The 15162-nt window shown below is 35.1% G+C and overlaps 1 protein-coding gene across 2 annotated transcripts in view; it reads left to right on the forward strand.

Annotated features, from left to right (window-relative positions):
- DIAPH3 (diaphanous related formin 3) overlaps window positions 1-15162 on the forward strand; it is a 430201-nt gene that overhangs the window by 152434 nt on the left and 262605 nt on the right. For both annotated transcript variants that reach the window (XM_036228908.1, XM_036228909.1), the window contains exons 9-14: window positions 89-199; window positions 488-606; window positions 1416-1532; window positions 5397-5515; window positions 6359-6423; window positions 12890-12994. In XM_036228908.1, coding sequence (XP_036084801.1) covers window positions 89-199; window positions 488-606; window positions 1416-1532; window positions 5397-5515; window positions 6359-6423; window positions 12890-12994 — 636 coding nt within the window. The remainder of the gene's footprint in view (window positions 1-88; window positions 200-487; window positions 607-1415; window positions 1533-5396; window positions 5516-6358; window positions 6424-12889; window positions 12995-15162) is intronic.

The following is a 15162-nucleotide window of genomic DNA, read 5'->3' on the forward strand; positions in this document are numbered from 1 at the left end:
CTTGATGTTTTAGTTCTGTTACTCTTTTTTTTTTTTTTTTTTAAACGTTGGAATCCGAGTCTGACTCTGGCGGTGTCGTCTGTTGTAGGTGGCATGTATGCAGCTCATCAATGCCCTTGTTACATCTCCTGATGATTTGGACTTCAGGCTTCACATCAGAAATGAATTTATGCGTTGTGGATTGAAAGAGATACTGCCAGTAAGTGCCCTGCAGTCTCCTTATTAATATTTAAATTAGAGGAGTACTTGAGTAGGGGGAAATTTAGATAAATTACCTTCAAGAATAATTTATCTTTGAGAAAAATGACTTGAATATAAAATTCTATTTTTGAAATATAGATGAAAAGATTTTTTGAGTATTTAACACTTTAAGTGTTTGAGTGCTATAAATCAAGTTGAGTGGTTGGCTTATTGTTTATATGTTTTTCATTACATTTTTTTGCATTATGAAGAAAGTCCTTCATGATTTTTTATTTGATAACTGCAGAATTTAAAATGCATCAAGAATGATGGCCTGGATATCCAGCTTAAAGTTTTCGACGAGCATAAGGAAGAAGACATGATCGAGTTCTCCCATCGCCTTGAAGATATCAGAGCTGAACTTGAATATCCTTTTGTTCTAAAGTCTAGAAAAAAACCTAAAGTCACTGCGAAACCCCAACCAACCAACCCCCATCCAATAAAATATTAATCTTCTGAAGCCGTTTCTATATAAACAACATAAAATCAAACCTTTATGAATCAGAAGGATGTTCGTGTAAACCTTTTTTATTTTATTAATTTAATGTGCGATTTTATGTAAACGTATGTATGTAAATGATGTTTTGGATTCTGTCAGAGACCTCTCTCATGTATATGTGTACAGTCTGTTTGTTTTTTTTCTAATGTACGGCACCTCCCCTCCCCCAGTGCTTTCCAGCGGTAGGAATAGAGGCCCCTTCGCTGCTGGTTAGCGCCTGCCCTGCACCTTGGGTGCGTACTCACATGGGACTTTACCTCTGCATGTCTGCAGATGTCTGCGCTTTTCCAGAGATCCCCAGGTTTCTATCTTCCACGGGGCTTCCTAGAGTAATGCCTGTTACCAGCTCTTGGTTAGGCACCCCAAGAACCCAATACAATAATCACAGCCAGCTGCCCACTACCCTGCTGCCAGCCGCATCTTAGCTCTAGAGAGGCAGATTGGTTGAAGTTAATTGTCGAGGAGAAGCCAGGAAGTGTCAGGTCAAGTTGCCAATTTTTCTTCAACTCTCAGTCCTAACTACCTGTGTTGTATCATATGTTGAGTATGCATGATGCCTATTTTAGGGTAATCTAAAGACTTCTAAGTCTTACAGAGGAAATTCTGTGTCTCATTATTTCAGTTACTTGGCATAGAGGATAAATAAATACATCTCCGTATTCCTTAATCAATTTACTGAAGCATATGATGTTTACAACATGGTGTGGAGCACAGTTAAGGAAACTAGAGCAGAGAAATATTTTATTTCTATTCTTCAGCATCTTTTACTGATTCGAAATGATTATTTTATAAGGTAAGAGGAAACTATTCTAATGTTTTCTTTTGCTGATAAAATTCTATTGCGAAATTCACCTGATGTTTCATTTGGGCAAGCAGCTAATTTAAGATTTAAGTTTTGTCATAATATTGATTCATAGAATGTGGTGCTTCCACTGGGGATAAATTTAAATAGATAATGGTGAAATGATGTTACTATTACTTTTTAAGCTCCAGTGGATTGTTGGTTACAAATTTCCATATAAGTAAAAATGCAAACTAGCAACACATTACTAGTTTATTATTTGATAATATTTTCTGGTTAGTCCTGAGGCAGTAGGAATAATGTTGATAAGATTTTTTTTTTTTAAGTGTCACAAAGGGCACTTAAACATTGCTTTTATTAGGTAAGTAGAAATTGCTTTAATAATACAGGTGTGTTTAATGTTCCTAATGTCAGAAAAGGTAGATAAATGACTTTGCAGGTTTGATTATATCCTAGCTGTCCTGAGCTTAATAAATGGTTTGTTCTGTCTGTACCTTATGTGCATGGACTTACATACGGATATTAATACCTAACTTGCCTGGTCGCTATGAAAAAGGAATATGGTAACATGGGTAAAACTCTTAGCCAAATACTTGGCATGTGGTATATGCCCAATAAATGTTCTCAACATCCTCTTTCTGCTTTTGTTACTATTTTATGAAGGAAGCCGAGATCTTTGAACCTAAAACCATTTTTGTTGCCACCAGTTTAGCTTCGTTCAAATACTGTGGGTTGTAAGTCGTGTTCTAAATTTGACTAGAAAGATTTGCTAGGCATGTCTGATGCAGGTCGTGTCCTCTGGGTGATGATGTCAGCGAGTATAATTTAGGCCCTTGGATGTATCTAATAAGAGAGCAGAGTGAGTCAAAAAGTGTTCAGACTTTAGGTTCTTTGGGATGAGTACAGATCATCCATCATATTTCCTGCCTTTTAGACTTGAGGAATCCCATTGGCAATTCTAAAATATGAATTTAGTTACCCATTTGGATGCTTGACTTTCTTCTAACATTTTATCAAAAATAAAAGTATAAGCACTTTATAAGTGCTAGATAAAAAATACTAATACATTAATTACATAAAATTTTAAAATACTATAGGTACTGCTGATTTCTCCTCCAAATGTACTTAAAAGTGACATTCAAACTTCCATTTACTCTAAAGTAACCTCATCCTTTCCTTGATCCTGATTGGTTGGTCCTGTCAACCTCTAGTTGTTTGAAGTTATTTGAGATTCCCAGAATTTAGTACTATTGTTGGCTTTCAGAGATTTGACTGTGTGCTTAGTCCTGCATGGGGGTTTTATTTTACTTATGACCTTAATCCCTTCATCTGTGTTTCTAGAGGACAAGAGGTTATATCTAGCTTCAAAGCAGATTACAAAGCACAGCTGTCCTGGGATTTGGCAGGCGATCGATCCTCTCACTTTATTGGAATCAAGAGTCTCAAAGAATATTAAATCGTAGCATCACCAAAGCGACATTAGTGAAGCATGGAAGTTTAGTTAGTTTGGTCATCTTTGAGTATCACCTTTTTAATTCCATGCGTATCTATGTTACTTTCTTCCTGGGCTCTTTAAGCCTCAGACCTTGATCTTTGTTCCAAGTATGGTTGCTATGAAGGCTGTGACTCCTATGACTGCTGTACTCAAGGCAGCTTCATCTGATTTCTACCCATGTTCCATATGTTATTGAGATTATATTTTTATAACAAAATTAAGTCCCAATTTTGGCAATTTAATCATATTTTTGTCATACATTTATTTTTTTAATAAAATTTTATTTAGTTTTTTTATTTATATACAGTAAAATTCACTCTTTTGGTACACAGTTCTGTGAATCTTGTTATTTTGGTCTTACCTTCAGTTTTTGTTATCACTGCCTTAAATGGACCAGGATTTGACCTTTTAGAAGCCTTTGATTATCTGAACATTTTTGTTTAATGAACATTTTAAACGATTGATATGAATAAACATCCTTTTCGTTTCTTTTAATAAATTAGGTGTTTGCAGAATGCAAAATATTCTCATTTAATAGAATTAGTAGATAGGAAAATCAGAATCTTCATTTATTTTCATATTTGGAACATAAGGAGATTTTACTGAAATGGAACTTATTTGGAGAATGCCCATCCAGACAGATCTGGCAACCAAGGAAAATCAAATACAGCAAGATAATTGGAAGTTGGAGAAGAAGATCACATTCGATTCTTTAACAAATAATTAGTGTCTTACCATGCAGAATGCCATGCTAGTGGAATGTACACAGGAGATAGTTTCTGATATTCTGTAAAAATACTACAGAGAAAGTGAATATGATTTTAAACTATCCTCTAAAAATGGTTTTTTACAACGAAGTAATGACAATTTATGGTAGTCTCTTAATTAAAGTTATTCCCATACTCCTCTGACATAGTCACGAACTCACCAATATTATTCATAGACATTATTTTCTCCATTTACATTTCTGGAAATCAGATGTACATTATTCTTTCCTAATATTGCCTCACTGAAAGAGTTTGCACAAAATATCAGGTACGTTATAAATGAGCCCAGTATCTGCACTGTGGAGGAGGGAAAAGTTACTGAAATGATTTTTTTAAACGACACAAAATAGCTTGTGTTCATTTAAAAACAGTTTTATTATTAAAACAACATTAGGATAACATCGAATGAGTAAAAAGGAATAGAAGTACATCATCTAAATCTTCAAATGCGATAGATATAAATGTGTATGCTACTTATGTACTTTAAGTGTAAATGTGATTATGACTAGAACATGAGGGAATAATAGAATTTTTGAAGGAAGTGGAGAAAATTGAAGAAAGTATTGATAATACTTTGATCCGTATGGAGGAATAGTGTCTTGAACGTTTTTACCCTGACAATGAGCAGTAGTATTTTTGCTAATATTAAGCTGTAGTGAATTTTATTCTGCATAACAGATGGTTTATTAGGACAAAGGCAACACCGTCATAGTTTATAGGGAAGGAAAGCCCGGGTGGCTAGAGGCCATCCTGTACATGGTGAGGAGGGTTTGGAGAGGCAAAGTGTACAGAAAGCCATGGAGGGAAGAAGTGAGTCGTGAGGGCGGGGGTGGCTGGGAAGGGAGCATTGCACCTCCCCAGAATCGCGCGTACGCCCCGTCACTTTAGCTTGGTTTTGGTTATAAAATCTTCTGGGCATTTCTTTCATGGTTGTCGTTCTGAGTTTTATGGGATGTTCTTTAGCTTATTACATAGGTGGGTTTAACTGCAGTGATAACATGACCCCTATTTGGGGATTTTAGTTTAATTTTTGGACAAAAATCATTATACTACATTTTTCTAGCTTTTGAGTAAGACATATTCATTTGATATTGTATATAATTTACAGTATCAGTTTTTAATTTGATTCCACATACATTCTAAAAAACAGAATGCTAGATGGTTTGAAGAACATTCCAGAAAGTATTTTAGAAAAGCTTTTTTTGGCTCGTATTAGTAAAACGAATGGTAGCTATTTTAGTATGGTGCAGTGGTTGGCTGATAATCTTTATTGAGGACTGCTTTTAAGTACCTATCACTTCATCTTAATAATCTCTCCTTTGCTGCCTGCTAATTAAGTCAAGGTTCTGACTCATATAAGAAAATCATCTTTAAAGCACAATATAATTGCTCAAAGAGTATAAACAATATGTCTTAAAATTGTTAGAAAGAAAGTAATAATAGTATTTATTGTCACTCTCATGTTAAATCTGTTATGTCAGTTGTTGAAACTATACAAATTATTGAACTTGAAATCCAACTTAAAATATTTTATTTTCATGTAAAGTTACACTAATAAATTGAGTGTACACTTATTCTTTTTCTTGGTTTTAGGCAGCAATACTTCAAATTAATTGATGAGTGTGTGTCTCAGATTGTGTTGCATAAAGATGGGATGGATCCGGACTTCACATATCGAAAAAGACTAGACTTAGATTTAAGTCAATTTGTCGGTGAGTAGTTCTCTGTTATTTAGGTAGAAATATGATGTCTCTTACCCCATGGTTTAACTCTAGAGTATTTGTTGTCATCGTGGGGCCTGTAGACTCCTGAGAGTCCTGGAGTCCCTTTCAGGGAGTTCTAATAGTCAAAATTATTTTCATAGTAATATTAAGACTTTATTTTACTTTATTTTCACTGGTGATACAAACCAATGCTGGCACCTTGTTATAAATCAAGGCAGTAGCATCAAACTATATTAGTAGCCATTGTACTCTTCCCTCATAGTAAAGTAAAACAAAGCAATAAAAATTGTCATTTTTTTTTACTTAAGAATGTCCTTAATAAAGACCTAAAAGATACTGAGTACATATTTTAATATTCTCTGCATTGTCAGCATGCTCCATGTACGCGTGAAATGCTCCTGTACAGAGTGAAATGAGAATATGCTCGTGTGACTGAGTTGTGAGCTGAACTGGCTCCTTTTATCACTTCGAAAGAATGATTGTCATAGAAACTGTGGCTCCTCAGACTTGAATACTGGCACACACTTTCTTAACGAACCATAGTGTTGATAGAAACCTTTAAGTATTGTAGGTTACAGCTGAATTCACTTCTGTCGCCTGATAGAGATATAACTGTGGTTGGGTTTGTCTTTCTCTTTGCTTTATGGTCTTGATATCGTGCTTAGAAAATACTTTTTCATTCCAACAGTATTATATGTTTCTCCATTTTGCTTACTTTATTACTGGCACTATTTCTAAATCTTTTCAGTGTTTTTTTCTTTCTAAACTTTTAAAGTCATAATGAATTTAAGAAGTACTGCTGTTTAAAATTTCCTGTTATTGCAATTTTAGATATTTGCATAGATCAAGCAAAAGTAGAAGAGTATGAAGAGAAAGCATCAGAATTTTCCAAGAAAGTAAGTAACTTTGCAAGACTTGGGGAACCTCTGCACACATGCTTGTGCCTCAGAGATTGATCGTTGTTCCCACTTGTTTTTACCTCTCTCAGGTGTTTGTACATAATGCCATCCTACAAGCAGGATTACCTAGATCATTATTTTAGCTCCCAACTCTCAACCCTGACCCTCCTAAAGCTTTTCTTGTTTTTCTTCTGTTATATTTGTCATCATCTGGCATGTTACACAGTTTATGTATTTATGCGTGTATATACTTGACTGTATTATCTATTTCTCTCTCTAGAGTAAACTTGAAGGGAGTTTTGTTTGTTTTATTCATTGTTCCTATACCTAGAATGATTCCTGGCCCTAGAACTAAAAAAAAATCTTCTGAATGAGTGAATGAATGATCAAACGAAATGTATAAGATATATACAAGAAACAGAATTTTAAAATTGTTGTGTTTCTCAAGAAATCATATAATTTAGGCACTTAAAGTTGAAATTATATCTAAAAAAATTTTAGAGAAGGGCTAACTTGTTTAACTTTAGTCATAAAGCTGCTTCATTTTAGATCAGGTTGAAAACCATATAACATTCTCATTTTTATAGTCCAAGGAATCAGATTTCACCATTTTCCTTGGTTTCAGTCTAATGATGTTGTCGACCATCCATCCTTTCCTCGCTTTTCTCTAAGGTGATGTTTTGTGGTTTTATCTCTGCTTAGTATTGGCCTAGTAGACTTTTTCCCTGTTTTGTTTTGTTTTTGTTTTTGTTTTTGTTTTTGTTTTTTGTGCCGGGGAGGGGAAGAAGGGGGTGCTGGTGTTAGTTTCTTCACATTTTCGGTGGTCACTCCGATGTGAATACATGGGGCTGGTTTCTTACATTGGAGAAATAGAAATAATCACTACTGCCACCACCTCAGTGAATGTGTACTAAATGAGCATTTACTGTGTGTTAGCCACCATGCAAAAGTGTTAACATTTTTATCGTAGCTGGCCCAAAATGAATTTGAGAGAACTGTGCATTTTCGCAAACTTTTAAGATAAAAAGTAACTGTCAATGGTAGGTACTTTTTCCTAAATCACTTAGGAAAAACTTTCAGAAGTTCCAAAGCTCACCAAACACAGGTATTTTATCACAGGCTTTGCCTGAAGGCTAGGATTACACCTGTGAATATATTGCCATTGTCCTGAGATACTGAGTTTAGTGGGAAAACAATGGGTCATTTAAATTAGGTGTCCTAAGCCTTACAGCTGATAGATGTCTGTTGTAGGTTGACCTCTCACCCTGCTGACCATATTTCAAGCTCAGTAAGGACTTTTGCGCTTCTTGGAAAGGTTATGGGAAACTTTCAAGTACTTGATTTGGATGTTTCCCAGACAGTACAAAAGTGCTTTTATAATCATTTTTAGGTATATAGTTTATATGAGCGATGTTAAACAGATAACTTTCTTAATACATTGTTTTGAAATTGTAAACTTTAAATATAAATAGAAGAAAGACCTTGTTCAAGGTTAGTCATCTCCTTTTAGTCAGAAGTTATATGTCTTGGGTATATTCAGGAAATATTGTCTGCTCCATAAAAGATTTCTACTGCCATACCGTTTTGTATATATCAGCAAGAATTTCTTTCTGATAGCTTTATAAGGACACATGTAAATACTTTGCTTTAGGCAGAAAACTATCATAGTTGTTAGACACGTTCTTTATTTTGGTGCATAAATCTGAAAAATGAAGACTAGAAATGTCAGAGAGTACATAGAGAATATTGAATTATCAACCTTCGTGTACAGATGCACTAATACATTTACCCTAGGGAATGAAATTAAGCAGAGCGTCAGCCTTAACTGTGTTGACATTTTTGCGTGTAATTTTGCAAGAGTAATATTGCTCCAGTAACTCTTTTTGTAGAAGAAGGCTATCATACATCTTATATGATAAAATACATCTTTAATGGAGATTCATTTTATCTCCAAGGCTGTGATTTGACTATAGATATTTTAAAAACGCTAAAGAAAAGTTTGTTTTGTCTGATCTTTTTATTGGGGAGGACCTAGAAATTTTTGTTTTGCCAGCCATAGAGATAGTTTCAATATGACCAAGTTAATTTAATAAATTATTGTAGCGTATACGAATTACGACTAGTTGTTTTGATAGTTTGATCTTTGTTCCTATATGATCCCTCATCCCGAATCTTGTTCTAAGGTCTACGAAATAGAATAGTGTGCACATTGATATTGTGAAAAAGACTTTTTTTTCTTACTCTAATAAGAATTTAATTTTTTATTTCTTGCTAAGCAGCAGTAAACATTGACTAAGCAGTCATCAAAAAGAGAATAGAGAAAATGACTTCTCAAAGTTCTTTTTAAATTATTTTTTTTTAATGGTAACATTGGTTAACGAAATCCAGTAAGTTTCAGGTGTACACTTTAACAGTAAGGCCTCTATATATTGCATTGTGTGTTCACTTCCCACCGTTAGATTTCTTTCAGTCACCACATATTTGATCCCTTTTACCCCATCTACCTCCTCAGAGATTTTTGTTGATGGGAGATTTGGGAGAGTTTAACATATGATATTGGCATAGTTATTCAACGTATAAAGAAAGATCAGATAGAAATTGGCTGATCAGTTCATTCAACAAAGATTTATTGAGTTTAATTATCACCTTTGGAAAGGTGATGAATGAAATAAAGTTCTCACTATTAATGAACTTTAAGGTTGGTGAGTATTGTTGTGTGTCATATGGCATTTTGATAATTTTTATATTTCGGTGTGGTAATCGCCACTGTGAGTTAACTCTACGTGGTGCATCAGCCTCTAGGGAAGATTCTTCATCTGGTCTTAGGTGGCCAGGAAAGGCTGACCCAAGGAAATGACAGCTAACGTGAGCCCTAGTGGATCCGTATGAGGCAATGAGTGAGATACCAACGAGGCATGCAGAAAATTTAAATTTCCTGAAGGTATCTCTAGCTTAACATTTCCCAAACTAGATTCACCGTTCTTGCCCCTAAAATGCCTTTTCATCCTTCATTTTATACCCTCATTTTCTTCCTCAAAGCGTCATACTCTGTTTCTAGCTTGCAAAGCAGCAGAACACCGTGGTCGTCTTCCAGACACTCCCTTCATTCATTTCCTTCAGTCAGACACTATTTTGGATTCTAGAAAAAAAATAAATTTGCTTCATTTCCTTTCCATTCTGGCTTCTGCTTTCATGCAGGCACACCTGCGATTCTTGCTCGGAAAAGCGCCGTAGCCTCTAAACTCATGTCCATTCCTCTAATATTTCCCTTTCTGTCCATTTTCCACACTTGCTGCGAGTTGGGTTTTCCAAAATGCAAACTTGTTCCTGTTATTTTGTTATCGTAAATGCTCTAATAGCTCTCCGTGGTTTTTAGGAAAAAGATAAAACGTTTTGGCTTATCGCAAAACTTTTTCAACAGTGTCATCCTGTGTACGTCACTAGCTTCATCGCCTCCACTTTGTTCTCATACTTCCTTCTGTGCCCCTTGTAAGGGATTGCTCGTCAGCCAGTGCTAGTCCCTCAATTTGAAACGGTAGCTGTACTTCTCGGCTACTGCTCAAATTCTTCAAACCTGCGTTTCTTCAGGAATCATTCACACTATCTTTCTTTCTTTATTATTGGTAATTTTCATAGATTTTGGGTTATTTGTTTGCTTTTTCTTTGCTACCAGACACTATACTTAATAAAAGCAATGATCACCTTCTGTTCAACTCTGTCTCTAGCACCTGCCACTCCCAGGGACCCATCATAAGCACTCTATTAGATATTTATTGTATAATGAGTAATAGGTAGTTTGGGGCCAGATCCCAGGGAGATTCTTAGATATTAAGTTAATGAGAGTAGCCTTTATAATGAAGCCGCCGAAGGTTTAAGAGCAAACGAGTCCTATGTTATATGAGCATTTTTTTTTTTTAAAAGAAAGCAGTATTCAAAACACTAAGTTTGTAGGGGGAAGATAATGTTAGTTTTGAAAATACTGGAGGTTCTTTTTCTTTCTTTCTTTCTTTCTTTCTTTCTTTCTTTCTTTCTTTCTTTCTTTCTTTCTTTTCTTTGGGTCTTGAAAAATGTTCATCAAGCAGTTGAAAATACATTTATGGACTGATGTGCTGTCTAGAATTCAGATGAGAAGCCGAGCTGGTGACAGGGAGTATGAAGTGGTGATCGAAACGTGTGGGCGGAGAAGATACCATCTGATGAGAAATGCGGAATGAGTTCGGCAAAGGGGTGAAGAAAGGGTCCGATATGATGGCAACATCAAAGGGTCAGACTGAGGAATAGGAGCCCATACAGAATTGGCGGGAGTAGCCAAGGAGTTAGCGGGGGAACCAGGGCGTTTTGTAATGGAACATGTAGGGGAAGGGAGACTGAATATGGAGGCGTGTTTGTAAGTATTAGTGCTCTAGAGCAGGTCCGTTCGATGTGGGGTGATAATGCTTTATAATCTATATTATTCAACGTGGTAGCCACTAACCAAGTATGCCTATGGTGCCATTATAAAATGGCTAGTGTGAGAGAGGACCTGAAATTTTAACTTCATCCGATTTTAGTTAACTTCGATTTACATTTAGATAGCCACCTATAGCTGGCGGCTACCCTGTTAAATAGCACAGCTATAGAGCAGTCAATTAAGATGAGGCTGGGAGGAGTCCGGGGGATTTGGAACTTGGTAAGCCGTAGAATTTAGAGTGAAAGCATGATGATGAAGTCATAGTGGACAGTGAAGCGACTGCAGTTCAACCGTCAGAAACGTGAGTATGGACTAAGAACAGTCTTTAAAGAAGTTGGCTTTGAGCCAAAAATGAGATTACAGTTAGGTGACATGGGGTAAGTCGAAGGACAAAAAGACAGTGAGGTTCACTATGCCACAGAGATGTGAAGACATTTGCTTAGCCAGTCGGCGGGGAAGTCCTGGGTGATCCAAGGGATTTTTGAGACTTAAGCACACTTTGGTTTACACATTATTCGATTAGTTAGAGATTAGTATCTTTTTAATTATTTAATGGTAGCAGGGGTTTGGAGGAGTTGGAGGAGGAGAAGCAGGTAATGTTGGTGTGGTTTGGGAGAAGTGGAGGACATTTGGATGGGGTTTTTTTTTGGTAGTTTCTGTTATCTTTATAAAGAACACAAGAGAGCATTATGACTGAGACTTTTCTAATCTGTAATGGGAATCGTAATAACATTTCTTATTTCACGGCGTTTTTTGGTGATAAAATGCAAATATGCCACGTTTGTGCTTTAAACAACGGGAAAGCATGGGGGAGGCGGAGTGAGGGGATATGGGAAATCCCTGAACCTTTCGTCTGGGTTTGCTGTGAGCCTGAAACTGCTCTAACAGTCCACTTTAAAAAAGTGTCAAGTGTTATCTAAACATTAATTGTGGGAAGGTAGTGTGGTTTCGCCTAAGTAACTCAGGCTTTGAAGACAGAAAATCTGGCTTCTAATTTTTAATCTCACGTCTTTTACTTACTAGTTGTATGGTGAGGAGACGAGGAACTAGCTGTCTGTGTTGAGGACAGCACCAGAGTCACAGAGCCCTTTGTAAACTCTCCCTTTCTATATCGTTGTTTTCCTAATTGAGGTTTGACTGTATTTTAAAGTCTCAGGCTACATTTGTGAAGTACTTGCATTTTTTTTTTTAACCGATTGAATTTTTTCCCCCACTTTTAAAAAGAGTCAGATATTTGCTCTTGATTATGAGACAATAAATTCACCTCTGTTATGGAGAGGTTTTCAGGCACAATGGTAAGGCGAAGCTATTTGATTGCAAGATGGAAACTTGTAATGAGTGGCTATATAAATTAGAGAACTCATTGGATTCAACAAATTTTACTGTTTGTCTTCCTCCCACAAGGTATTGCACTAGAGACTTTGAAAGATTATTTTATCATTAATCTCCTAAAGATTAACAGATTCATCATAAATAAGACAGAGTTTCTTTTCTCAAATTGTTGAAGATTAGAGTCTACATCAGGGCCTTAGATCTCATAATATTGTTGTAAGAAATATGTAAATAATTGATGCATTTATGTAATGGAGTTACTAATAAAAATATTAAAATGGAATTTTTTGAAGTTGTATTGATAAACTTCAGGTAAGTTTTAAGTAATGTTTTTTTCAGATAGGGATCGAGGAACCTAGTACAATGCTTTTCTATCTATTATTTTACACAAAGTCACAATGATATTTAGAGACTTCTAAGAAAATGCCAGGGTTGCAGATAACTATGGGCCCGTTTCCTCTGCTGAGCAAAGGTCACAGACTCCGTATCTGGCTTTGTCTGCTCCCTTGCAAATAATTTTGATGGGACCTAGAGAAAGGCGGTGGGTGACTTGGCAGAAATCTACCACTCTTCTCATAAAAATTTATGTTCTGACAAATTTTTAGAGTCATATTTCTCTATGAAGAGTAGTGTTTCTCATTTCGAACTCTCTTTCTCTCTTTTTTTTTCTTTCCTTTTCAGTTTGAAAAAGAGTTTACTGACCACCAAGAAACTCAGGCTCAACTGCAGAAAAAAGAGGCAAAGATTAATGAGCTTCAAGCAGAGTTACAGGCGTTTAAATCCCAGGTAAATTACCATCTATCCGGAGTGAATTTGGGTATTTAAAGCTTACCAGGGGAGCAAAAGTTATGTCATATCTTCATAGCATCAAAATGTTTACTTTTTAATTTCTCTTGTATGTTTTCATAATATTGTTTATACGTATTTCTATTCTGCTGTGTTTATTTTTTAAAATGAATTTTGTCACTTTCTTCTATTTGCATTTTTAAGAATGTCTAAATTTTACTAACCATCCTTATGATTCATTTGCGTTTTGTTCGTAATGTCACATTTCCTAAGTAATTAAGCATAAAGGGTAAGAAAGTCTTTTCAACTTAGATTTGTCATTCATCACTGATCTTTATCCTACTACAGGAAATTATTGCTCAAGCTATTTACTTTTCAAAACCTTCAGCCTATGGGTACCTTGCAGTGAAAGATAACCTCTAGCCGAATGAGAACATTTTCTGATAATTTTTCAATTTCCAAAAGCAAACAGATTTAAAACATGACAAAAAAAGAGAACAAATCTGGATTATGAAGCAGATAGCTCGCATACACCCTCTACACATAAAACATTTAGATAGCAAGAAATATATCATCTGCATATTTTATATAGATGAAGCTAGGGAGGTAGAATATTCATAGCTAAATTTCTATGGGTGATGAGCAATAAGTATAGTGTTGCCATTTTCCTTTTATCCTAATTTATGGTTATGTTGAAATAGTCTCAGGCGTACTATTTTGTATATTGGTATACTATTTCCTCAATTATTGGCAATTTTGTTTTTCTTTAAATAGTGGGTAGTTTTGTTACAGACACTGTCTAAAGAGAGTCAAAGAGATAAGGGAAAAAAATTAAACAAGTAAATTATTTGCACTGATCTTCTTTCTTTAGTGTACCAAAAGAAAGTACAAAATTTTTCGAACTTTTTTTTATCTTTCCCAGGTCACTCCTTATCTCTCATACTAAAAGAAACATTTACTGCATTTTATATTTAAGATTGAGTTCTAGACAGTGGCTGAAATAGTTATGACAAGTTTTTCCTGGTCCAGAAATATACATTTAAAGACTTTCTTTTTAATTTCTCCCAGTTGAAGGATTACTTATAAATCTACTCTAGAAAATTCTAGTTTATAAAAAACATAGCCACCATCTTTGAATATGTTTTTGCTACATGTACTCTTATATAAAACGGGAATAAATTGACATTTTGAAACAGATTAAACCACCTATGTTTTAAATAATGGACAGTGATGATCTTTGTTAATAGCCATCAGCCAAAAGCCTGGAATTAGAGCCTTAATATTGGCCACATGTTCATATTTGAAGAACAACTCGTAATTCTTACTTTAGATTAGTATATGTTTCTCATGAACTCTGTTCATTTGTCTTAAGATACTTTTCTTTGATCAAACCTATGCTGATTATGAAGGTTTTGAATAAAATATATTCTGTTATCTGTGATTTCATCCAGTTGCTTAACAACCAAGGGTTATTAGATGCTGGGGATATAATGGTGAGCAAGGCAGTCAGTGTCTGGCCTTTTGAATAGTATATTTGGGTCAACCATACTCTATCAAATGAACTAGTCTCGAGCAGAAATCCACCATATACTTTTAAAGACGTTAATGGTTAACTGTAAAATGTATATTAAGTGTGAGAATAATGTACATACTTTTTTAACATTTAAAGGGCAGTGCTATCCATCATCACAGCAACCCAGCCTAATGCTAGGTCTCCTGTATAGTTAATGTTTTTGATACAGCACATTCTTTGATTTGTGGTTTTGACTTCTTTTATGACACTTTTTCTTTGTGGATCTCAGATGTCAATTTCAGGCTTTTATACATGATCTATTTTTCATAATAGTGCCATAAAACTTTTAAAATGATTTATTAATATTTATTGAATGCCCACCATCTGCAAAGTAGTTTATATGTATGCATGTCTATATATATATATATATATATATATATGGTTCAGGATTGAAGTTAGTAATTTCAGGAGACTAATCATATCACAGAAAATTACTTATCAACCCAGATCTTCTTTATGATAATCAAAACGCATCTGTTAAATTCTTGCCATGCTGTGGAAACATAAGGACAAAAGTGACCAGTGGACACATTTGGCTCTTGTTCACTCCTGATTTTACCTTGCTTCTCTGTGACATTTGATGCTATAGAACAGC

This window comes from Rousettus aegyptiacus, unplaced genomic scaffold (assembly GCF_014176215.1).
Source record: "Rousettus aegyptiacus isolate mRouAeg1 unplaced genomic scaffold, mRouAeg1.p scaffold_m13_p_11, whole genome shotgun sequence".
Taxonomy (NCBI): Eukaryota; Metazoa; Chordata; class Mammalia; order Chiroptera; family Pteropodidae; genus Rousettus; species Rousettus aegyptiacus.